Source organism: Lucilia sericata, unplaced genomic scaffold, assembly GCF_015586225.1.
Source record: "Lucilia sericata isolate MDLA Ls3-8-SP2 unplaced genomic scaffold, ASM1558622v1 Contig000138F_arrow, whole genome shotgun sequence".
NCBI classification, from domain to species: domain Eukaryota; kingdom Metazoa; phylum Arthropoda; class Insecta; order Diptera; family Calliphoridae; genus Lucilia; species Lucilia sericata.
Genome location: NW_023994170.1, coordinates 327,594 through 339,919, shown reverse-complemented (window position 1 = coordinate 339,919; position 12,326 = coordinate 327,594). Strand labels below are relative to the sequence as shown.

The following is a 12,326-nucleotide window of genomic DNA, read 5'->3' as shown; positions in this document are numbered from 1 at the left end:
GGAACTGCGCCCCTTATATGAACTAAATACAAAAATTCGGAAATTATTAGAGCTAAAATCTTTAAATTTTACACTGAACTTTAATGTAAACATTTGGTGGGAAATGGGCAGACTTTCATTAGGGGGCTTGGAATCTCCCACATGAATTAATTACACAAAATTCGTATATCTGAGTTAAAATCCTCAAATTGTTGGGGAAATTTAACATCCATGTAAACATTTGGTGGAAAAGGGGGACTTTCATAAGGGGGGTTTGGAACATCCAATATGAATTAAATGCCAAAATTTGTATATCTGAGAAGCTATTATAGCTGAAATCCTCAAATTTTGCACGAACGACTCTGACATCCATGTGGGTAATAAATTGGCGGACTAGCAATAGGGGGAGTGGTACCTCCCATATGAATTATATTCAAAAATTCGTATACATGGGAAGATATTATAGCTAGAATCCTTGCACGAATAACTTTGACGTTGATGTGAAAATTTAAAAAAAATAGGCGGACTTTCAATAGTGTACATATCTACTTATATTAGATTATTCAAATTTTTCATATGTTACATTAAAAAACAAATTAACGTGACATCACCCATATGAAGTAAATACAAAAATCGTATGTCTGCGAAATCTTCAAAAATCGTGAAATTGTTATTATATTTATATTGGTTTTTGGGTAGCAAAGCACACTGGGTATAGCTAGTAGTACATATGTATATCATTAATTTTTGAAAGTGGAAAAGCTTACTAGCTCCATTCAAACAACGAACATGTACGAGTTAAAACAAGAAAGTATAGTCGGATACGGCCACCATATTGTCATACACCAACTACGAGTATTCTTAAAATATGTTGAATTTTTCTTTAATTATATTTAAACCTTTTTTTATATGTATATCATTAATTTTTGAAAGTGGAAAAGCTTACTAGCTCCATTCAAACAACGAACATGTACGAGTTAAAACAAGAAAGTATAGTCGGATACGGCCACCATATTGTCATACACCAATTACGAGTATTCTTAAAATATGTTGAATTTTTCTTTAATTATATTTAAACCTTTTTTTATATGAGAAATAAATTTTCTGAATGAGGGTTTATATGGGGTCAAAGGTCAAAAATGGTCCGATTCTCATAAAAATTGGTGAATGGGTGTATTTTTGTGTAAATTATATTTATTCTGAATTTTATCGTGTGGTATTGTATGGAGCTAGGTTGAGAGAGATATATGTACAGATGGACAATCTAAGTGATTCTGAGCCGATATTTTAGGGTGGGTATAGGGCCAATATTTTTAAACGTTACAATCATCAGCACAAACGCATAACACCCTCCCTATTATAGTTTGTGTTAGAAAAGTTTTAAAATATGCAATTTATGCATTTATAACAAAATATGCAACAACAAATCGATGCCATTTTGTAGCAATTTTTTTTCATTCGAGAATAAAAATAGATAAAAGTTATTTTGAGTTACTGACTGCAAACATGCATTTGAATAGAAGTCCTTGCCCTGGATATAATATCAGGGGCGGGGTTATCGAAACCCTTTACACAATAATTAATAAGATAAGGGCCATCTAAAATTTATTACGATAGTTTGGTATCGACATTGAGATTTGAGAATTTTTTTAATAAAAATTTTAAAAGACATTTTTGATATCTTTTTATCATGATAGTATAAAATAAAAGATTCAAAATATTTCCCAACTCTTCCTGTAAGCTTGACATCAAATTTGACTTTGTTTTATCAGTAGAAGTATTTTAAAATATTTTTTGAAAAATGTACTTTTTAAAACTTTGAAGTCCTTTAAAAAGGACACAGGATCACGAAATGAAAAACAAAAAAACGCAGTTTTTCTCCATTAATTTTATAGTTTCAGACGTATATCATCCGGTTAGTTTCTAACGATTTTTTCTCTTTTTGTCGGACGGTGTAATATATGTACCTACATATGTACATATGTTTTTACATTGTAAATTTTATTTATTTTCTTATGTTCATACATACTGTGTATAAAATGTTAAAAATCAATTTAATGTGTAAATACAAATATTACTCACCATTTCATCTAATAAATGAATAGTTAATATTTAGTTTAGTTTAGATTCTTTATAGTTTTATTATTCCAAAATACATACATATTTCTATTTCAAATATGTACATTATTTTATGCATTTTAATTTCGATTATATACATTAATGTTATTATAAGTAGTAGTGATAGTAGAAACAGTTTTTATTTAATACATGAGTAGTTAGTTATTAGTTGCTAAAGCTTCAGGATACAAAAGACATGACCACTACAAGTACCAAATACTTCGAATTGTTCTGAATGTAGTTATGTTCCTGGCTATAGAACAATGATTATATAGCCAATTCACATTTATCTGGTTGCTGCACTCAGTGGTGCATAAATGCTTTACCCGGTATACATAAAGTTATCAATAATTTATTAATCATTTATTATTTATCTTTCCCATACAAAAATCTAGTTGCCAAGACAATTACAGTCGCTTCAAGCCAGAATCGGACTCTTTAATAATAGTTCTTAAAAATGTATTTCATCCCAAATGTACCTGATCATTTTTGTCTATTTTAATTTATAAACAATGACGATAAATTTTGCTTAATAAATCAAAAAGAAAAAAAAAAAAAAAAAAACAATTTTTATTTTAGTTATCGTTTTTACAATATATGTCATTAAAATTATTTTAATAAAAGGTCCGAGTTTCGCTTAGAGTGACTCTATATGCAGATATTTAAAGGGGCCGAAAATAACTACACTAGCTTTATTTAACTCGTCTAAGTTTAGAAAAAATATTGGAAAAAAAGTTGTTTTAATATTTTTTCTTTTAAATATCTGCATATTGGTATGGGTATGTATGCCAAAACTTGCATTTTTTTATTAAATTAATGTACATTATTTTTTAGCAGAATGTTTTGTGATACAGGAACGGAACCTTTAATGTGCGCTTTAGAAATGTGTATGTAAATAAAAAAATAAATTTTGGAGTATCTGTTTGCATTTTATCTATTGTACTATGTTTTTTATTATCTATGTATTTTTGTCGTTTTCATCCTTGTTCTTCTTCAAATTCATGATTTATGTATTAATTTAGTTATTTATTCATTATAAAATATATATGCATTAATATATGCATGTATATCATATATAAACTATATGTACATGTTTACTATTAAATTACATACTTATGTACATATGTAAATCCTTAAACGTACATACGTACATATCTACTTACTTAATATACTATACAAGCATATAAAGGTATTTTATATATCATATTATATATATTTCCGATCAATAGAAAACAAACAACAAAATGTTTGCCATCTCACTGTGTAGTTGTTTTAGTAACTAAGTTTCCTTTTACTTTTGTATTTTCCTATTCCATACATAGTACACAAATAAATTAATAGGCACAAATGTACCAAAGAGTACAATTAAAAATATATATTTTGATCTTTATCTAGTAAGTGTAATAATAGTAATAAATGATAAAGTTTCTTAATATTAATAACTATAACTATGACGACGGCGTCGATGGTAATGTAATGAAAATGATTTTTTATACCTATTGAAAATATCGTGTTATTGGTGCTGTGGTGATTTTAATGGGAGGCGATCTTGGTCATATTTTCGTATAAGTTCGCTATAGCAACCCATAGTGTAGAGCTAAAGTTCACATGTAGAACTCCTGCTCGGTGAGCAGAAATTCTCGGGTATAAGGCGAATGCTAGCATTTCGGTATGAATGATTTACGAGAGGGCAAGAGACACAAGATGCTTAATGCCATTACCATGTGCCAAACGGAGTGAACGATGTGATAGTTTTGTTTGGTTTGCAGGAATGCATAACAGACTAGACCCACCATCACAAGAACTGTGCCCAATGGCATGTAGACTATTAAATATCGGCGAGCCGGAAACCACTTTCGAGACTTATAGCAACGCATTCCCCAACTGGCCGATATAAGGCAAATACCTGTAAGAGCTGGGGCGAGAAACACCCAGAGGCTTTGCTTATTCAGTTCAGTGCCAAATGCTAGAAGAATGGCTCCCAACATATGGAGAAGTGAGACAAACTGTTGTCGTACATGAGACATCGCCACCAGTGTGACCCAAATAGCCAGTAATCCGCAGTAGAAATCACAAAATTGCAACACTCCAATTTTAACTAAGCAAAAACTGTATTCGTCTTCTCCCGAGTCACAGGCATGGTAGAATATTGAGAAGAACATGGCGAAGAAATAAATAACGGCTTCAGTGTAGAATTGTCGGCGACCAGCAATATAAATACTAGGAAAAAATAATAGATTGCTAAGCGTAAGTAGAAGTGAGGCCATTAGAATAGATATACTGGAGGGAACTTGAGAGTCTTCAGTACAGTCCCAACCTCGGTAACCTTTCATGCAAACACATGTTGAAAAAACGAAGCCACCTGACATGTAATGATAGCAGCGACCATAACGACCACATCGTCCAGCAACACAGGGACTCGAAGAAATGGTAAATACAACCGATGTGCTACAGTTATCGATGGCAAAGTGCTGCTCTGTGGCGAATTTATGGTGAATTTCAAATTTTTGTGTCATCTCAAGGTGATTTGATGTACATTTTGAGTCCATAAGACACTCTTTAATCTTTAGGGTCTCAGTTTCATTCATAGCAGCAAAACAATTTGGATCATTAACACATTCTCGGTATCGTGGAAGTTTCGATGCACATGCGCATGGATGACGCATGTATTCCAACATGTGAGTAAACTTCTTGACAAAATCTTTAACACTATCAATGATAGTAGCACGAGATGTTGTCTCGGCTCCGTGGCAATACAAACCCATGGTGACATACCACCGACCGCTTTCGGGAAAAGGAACATGTATTAATCCCGTACTGGTATTTGAGTCAGTGTTATTGACTATACTAGATGCAGGTAGTAGTCGTCGTCCATATCGACATTTATCGGGCCATGTAGGCTCTCCAGGTTCACCAAGATGCATGCAAACAATAATAGTTTGATTACTGCGAGGCAAGTTTTTACCGTTCGATTTCCCCTTGTCCTGTTCTCCGTCATTGTTAGAATCCATGTTGGGACTGCCAATGAGCTTTTCCGCTAAAATTCCACTACGTTCACTAGTACTAGGAATAGAAGGCATCGCTTTTACAGCCTCTGGGTTAGAAGCTTTCAGTCCATGTTTCATCGATACTGCAAAGGATAAAGTACCACCGATATCATACACTTCACCCACATCGAAAGCGAATCCTGCAGGCATGCCAGCAGTAAGATTTAACACCGATGGTACTGTGCCATTTTCATCGGGCACTAAATCATAGTCATACATAAAAAATTCACGATAAGTTTGTCTTAAAAGTGGATAAAACTCCATGTCGCGAAAAGGCTTGGGTTCCCAAATGTTTCTCTCACTTGTACTGTGCGTGTTATTAACACTGGTTTCATTTACATTATTTTCACTTGTACCTTCATTTTTCATTTCATCATGTTTATTTGCATTTTCATTACTCTCACTTTTTGTATCCTGGTCCGATGGTTCATAGAAATCAATTTGCATTACAAACGGCAAATGGTACCAAGTGGCCGTCTCATTACCTTCAGTCATGGCAGCTGTTACAACATCGTCCTCGTGACGCTTTAGTCGTTGCAAGTTCTCACTGTTTCTTAGTGGCACATGTTCATTTTGTTTGTCCTCTGGTTGTATCTGACCTAAAATAGAATTAGCCATAAAACCCCTCTGGCTGACAAACTTGAGTAGGGCATAGTGCCAAGTCATGGGTTGCACATAAAACTCAATAGAGATTTCTCCTGTTTGATTTGGTTTTATAATAGTGCTGTGTATGTAATTACTTTCATGACTCTTCTCAGCCTCTGCTCCAATGCTGGGAAAGGCGTTTGCCTGTATATGAAAGCCGACATCGGGACAATGTGAACATACATGGGCAAATGAAATGCGTGCAGTGGCTACTCCAATGTTACGAGGCACATAGAATTTGTAAATGATTTCATTGTTTGTGGTTTCAGTGGAACTGTTTCTATTGTTCATGTTCATTTTACTATATGATTTTGGGGTCGATGTAGATGCAGATGTTAATGGTAAAGTTGATGCAGTATTTGGGGATTGGGTGGAAAAGTTTGATGATGGTGTTTGCATATACGTTTCAGTTATAGAATCCGTTTTAGGTACTGTTGTATTAGTTTCTGCTGTTGTCTTTGTCTTTGTAGTTGAAGTTGTTACTTTTATATCAACGTCAGATAAAGTTGAATTGTTGGAATATTTGACATTGTTTACAACATTCGCATTTTGCACAACACTGTTGCTAGTTAGAGTGTTATTATGCACTTGACCATTATTTATGATTATCGGATGGAAACGTGACACCGACATTTCGGCCAACAACAATGTGTCACATGATGCAGCCAGACCTGAAATAAAGAGGAATGTTTAAAGACCATAATTAAATCTGTGTGTAATTGCTCTTAATTGCGATAAAGACTAAATGGTTTCTGAAATGCGATGCATGCATACATTAGGACGGGTCGAAAAAACATTTTATGGTCGAATCAATTTCTAAAGCAACATTCACAATGCTAGCAACAATTTTGTTTCTTATCCATCCTTTCATGTTTAAAGTTTTTATACCCTACACCACTATAGTGGGGAGGGTATTATACGTTTGTGCTGATGTTTGTAACACACAAAAATATTGGTCCTACACCCACCTTTAAGTATACCGATCGACTAAAAATCACATTTTGAGTCGATTAAGACATGTCCGTCTGTCCGGCTGGCTGTCCATGTAAACCTTGTGCGCAAGGTACAGGCCGCAATTTTCAAGATAATTTTATGTTTTTTGGCACAAGGACGAAGCCTATTGAAAATGGTTGAAATCGGTCCATTCTTTCACCTAGCCCCCATACAACCGTACCTCCCGATTTGGACTTTTTATGCCATAATTACGTCTCTAAAAATTGGCACAAATAAGTTTTATATAAGTATAAATGACACTGCAGATTTTCGTAATGATCGGCCCTTATTTAACCCTAGCCCCCATACAAACCCCTTTCAAAAAATGTCTTAAACGTCTAAAATTGACATGTAACCATTTGTATCGCAATGAAACTCAACATAATTAACTATTATTTAAAAATATATCCTTTTCCCAAATTTAATAAGGATCGGCCCATGTTTGACCTATACTCCTATATAAAGCCTCATTTAGAAAATTTGTTTTTTATCAATAAATTGCTTAAATACTTTGGAATTAAGGTAAAATTCAACATAAAAGCTTCTTTGTGAAAAATAAAAATTTTTAAAATATACTCATGGTGTAGGGTATTATATGGTCGGCCATGCCCGACTATACTTTCCTACTTGTTTCAAATTATATTCATAATTTTGAACAGTGACCCCATCGGAAATTTCGAATAGACGGACGTTGCACAATGGGCCAGCATTTTATGAAAGTTCAAAGTTCACTTTTTTTAAGATTTTTTTCAACAAGCTTTAAAATATTATAGTTTTAATGTAAGGATAATGACATCAAAAGACGTCCTTTAATCAAGGATATCTCAAAATTAAATCTTTACATAGGATTGCTTATAGTGTATTCAACAATATATAAAAATTCAGAATGGGACAAAGAGAGGATCTCAAGTAAATCAACTTTTAGTAAAATAATCCATATCATTTCCATACAAATTTCAAAAATGTAAAATTTTTGTTCATGAACAATTTAATTTTTTTTCAAATTTTTAAATTTATTTGTGTGTTCATGAACAAATAAAATTATAAATTTTGTAATTTATATGAAATTGATATGGATTATTTTACTAAAAGTTCGTTTGCTGGAGATCCCCACATTGTCCCATTCTAAATTTTTTATATATTGTTGAGTACACTATAAGAAATTTTGTGTGAAGGAATAAAGAAAATGAAAGGTACCCTTTTTGAGATATCCTTGACTAAAGGACGTTGTTTGATGCCATCATCCTACATGAAGAATGTGTGTACTGAGTTTCATCGAAATCGGAGAGGGTCATGTTCAAAATGCTACTTTTCGCAATTTTTTTGAAATTACCCTATATGTATATAAACTGATTCATTACTTTACATTTTTTCAAAAAAGTTTAATAAAATGTCCGGAAAGGAAATACAACTGTATACACATATAGGGGATTCACACGGTCCTCATAAAGTCATATATCATAAAATAATAACACGAAAAAATGTATATATGTATGTATGTATGTATGTATGTATGTATGTAATGTATGTATGTATGTATGTATGTATGTATGTATGTATGTATGTATGTATGTATGTATGTATGTATGTATGTATGTATGTATGTATGTATGTATGTATGTATGTATGTATGTATGTATGTATGTATGTATGTATGTATGTATGTATGTATGTATGTATGTATGTATGTATGTATGTATGTATGTATGTATGTATGTATGTATGTATGTATGTATGTATGTATGTATGTATGTATGTATGTATGTATGTATGTATGTATGTATGTATGTATGTATGTATGTATGTATGTATGTATGTATGTATGTATGTATGTATGTATGTATGTATGTATGTATGTATGTATGTATGTATGTATGTATGTATGTATGTATGTATGTATGTATGTATGTATGTATGTATGTATGTATGTATGTATGTATGTATGTATGTATGTATGTATGTATGTATGTATGTATGTATGTATGTATGTATGTATGTATGTATGTATGTATGTATGTATGTATGTATGTATGTATGTATGTATGTATGTATGTATGTATGTATGTATGTATGTATGTATGTATGTATGTATGTATGTATGTATGTAGGGACCAGTCTCTACAGAATTTAAAAAAGTGAATATTGTCACTTTTTTTGGCACAATTTTTGAACAATTTACACAAATCAACTGATTTTCTGCAAGAATTTTTATATGTTCCGAAAATTTTGGTTTACATAAAACTATTTTTCATTCATCACTCTACTTTTATTATTAAGCCAGTTATGGGCCATACAGTAATTTTGCCACCCTCATCAAATTCGGTTAAGAGTTTTTTGTTCCTACAAAATTTGTTGTTGTTGAATTTCCTAATGGACCGATACTCATAAAATTTGTTAGAGTTTTTTGTTCTTAAAAAATGTGTGTTGAATTTCCTCACTATCTATATATATAAAAATGAATGTGTGTTTATTTGATTGTGGGTTTGTTTGCAGTCTATAGACGTCTAAAATGCTGGACCGATTTTCTTAAAATTTTCACAGTGCCTTCCTGTATGTCTGGAAGGAACTACATGCTACTTTTTATTTAGAAATTTTAAGTGGGCGAGGTGCCACGCCTACATCCAAAATAATAATTAAAAGTTGCATATCTCAGAATATGCTAGAGTCAGATTTTGTATGGACAACTTTGACATCCATATGAACATATGTGGAAATGGGCGGCCTATCTATAGTGGGCGTGACACCTCCCATATAATAAAATCTGAAATTAGTATATCTGAGAAAATATAACAGAGTTCTCAAATTTTTCGGAGCTACTTTATTAACAACATGAATATTTAGGACAAAAAATAGGCGGACTAGCAATAGGGGGCGAGGCACCTCCCATATGAATTAAATAAAAAAATTAATTTATCTGAGAAACAATTAGAACTATAATTTTCAAATTTTGCAGGAAGAACTTTAAAATACATGTGAACATGTGGGGGAAAAACGGGCGGACATTCTTTAGGGGGGCTTGGTACCTCCCATATGAATTAAATGCAAAAATTTGTATATCTCAGAAACTATTAGAGCTGAAATACTCAAATTTTGCACGAATAACTTTGGCATAAATGTGAATATTTGGGTAATAAATTGGCGGACTAGCAATACAAACTATTAGACAGACCTGGGATAAGTGCATTAAGTATGTTAATGCATTAACAATTTTTTCAACATTAAAAAAAATTAATGTTAATGAAAGTTTTTGCATTAACATTAACATGGGTACATTTAATGCATTAAATTTGCATTAACATTAAATATTTTTGAATTTAATGCATTAATTTTACATTAACATTAATAATCTATATACATATATAAAAATGAAGTGTGTTGTATGTATGTATGTATGTATGTATGTATGTATGTATGTATGTATGTATGTATGTATGTATGTATGTATGTATGTATGTATGTATGTATGTATGTATGTATGTATGTATGTATGTATGTATGTATGTATGTATGTATGTATGTATGTATGTATGTATGTATGTATGTATGTATGTATGTATGTATGTATGTATGTATGTATGTATGTATGTATGTATGTATGTCGGTATGTATTATGTGTATGTATGTATTATGTATGTATGTCTTATTTATGTATGTATGTATGTCTGTATGTCTGTTATTTGTATGTATGTATTCATTATGTATGTATGTTATGTCTGTATTTATGTCTATGTCTTTCTTATCTGTATGTATGTCTGTCTGTCTGTCTGTATTCTGTTTCTGTATGTCTCTTATGTCTGTCTGTTTGTCTGTCTGTCTGTCTGTCTGTCTGTCTGTCTGTCTGTCTGTCTGTCTGTCTGTCTGTCTGTCTGTCTGTCTGTATGTCTGTCTGCTTCTGTCTGTCTGTCTGTCTGTCTGTTTGTTTGTGCTTTCTCGCCTGCTCCCCGGCTGGCCCGCTTTTCCTGCCTTTTCCCCGCTTCTTCCTGTCTGTCTGGGCCTCTCGGCTCCTTTTTCTGTTGAATTTCCTGTGGGCGACGTGCCCCGCCCATATTAAAAATATTAACTTATATCTGAGATAATATAATAGTTAGAGTCTTCAAATTTTGTCGGAGCAACTTTAGTATCAATATAATTATTTAAGACAAAAAGTGGGCGGATTAGTATTAGGGGGCGTGGTACCTCCCATATAAATTAAATACAAAAATTCGTTTATCTTGGAAACTATTATAGTTAGAATATTAAAAATTTGCACGAGTAACTTTAACATCCATGTAAACATTTTGGGAATTAAATTGGCGTACTACCCATGAGGGGAGCAGCACCTCCCATATTAATAAAATACAAAAATTGGTTTATCTGGGAAACTAATAGAACTAAATTCTTCAAATTTTGCACTAAGAACTTAAATATTCATCTGAACATTTTGGAGAAAAAAAAAGCGGACTTTCGTCATGGGGGGCTTGGGCCCCCATATAAATTAAATAGGAAAATTATTATATCTAAGAAACTATTAGAGCTAGAATCTTCAAATTTTAATTGAAGAACTTTGACATTCATGTGAACATTCAGAGAATAACGGGCGGACTTTCAATGGGGGGCTTGGCACCTCACATATGAAGTAAATACAAAATTTCGCTTATCCGGGAAACTAATAGAACAAGATTCTTCAAATATTGCAAGAAGAACTTTATTATACATATGAACATTTTGGAGAAAAAAAGGGCGAACTTTCATCTGGGGGCCGTGAGTTCCCATATGAATTAAATAGAAAAATTCGTATATCTGAGAAACTATTAGAGCTAGAATCTTCAAATTCTACATGAAGATCTTTGACATTAATGTGAACATTTAGAGAATAACGGGCGGACTTTCAATGGGGTCTTGGCACCCCCTATATAAATTAAATACAAAATTTCGTATATCTGGGAAAATATTAGATTTCTTTTTAATTTGTCATCGATTACATTAAAATCTTATTTAACGTTCGGAAAAAAATATCTCTGGAAAACATTATAGTTAGAATCTTCAAAATTATTAAGAAGATTTTTTATTTATATTGTTTTTAGGGTAGCAAAGCACACTGGGTATAGCTAGTCTATATATATAAAAATGAATGTGTGTTTGTATGTTTGTTTGTTTGGACTTTATAGACAACTAAACGGATGAACCGATTTTTCTGAAATTTTCAGTCTCTTCCTGTATGCCTCAAAGGAACTATAGGGTACTTTTTACTTCAATATTTTAAGTGGGCGACGTGCCACGCCCACATACAAAATAAGTATTAAAAGTCACATATCTCAGAAAATGCAAGAGCTACAGTCCTCAAATTTTGAATGCAAAACTTTGACATCCATATGAACACATATAGCAGCCTAGCCATAGTGGGCGTGGCACCTCCCATATAAAGAAAATCTTAAATTAGTATATCTGTGAAAATATAACAACTAGAGTCCTCATTTTTTTCGATGGAACTTTAGCATCAAATTGAATGTTTAGGACAAAAAATGGGCGTACTAGCAAAAGGGGGCGTGGTACCTCCCATATGAG

At 32.4% G+C, this 12,326-nt stretch overlaps 1 protein-coding gene across 8 annotated transcripts in view; it reads right to left on the bottom strand.

Moving 5' to 3' along the window:
- Positions 1–2,369: 2,369 nt before the first annotated feature.
- The window catches only part of LOC119601033, a 309,656-nt gene continuing 299,699 nt past the window's right edge, over positions 2,370–12,326 (bottom strand). For all 8 annotated transcript variants that reach the window (XM_037951709.1, XM_037951710.1, XM_037951706.1 and 5 more), the window contains one exon: positions 2,370–6,460. In XM_037951709.1, the coding sequence (XP_037807637.1) occupies positions 3,756–6,460 (2,705 nt within the window). In that variant the 3' untranslated portion in view covers positions 2,370–3,755. The remainder of the gene's footprint in view (positions 6,461–12,326) is intronic.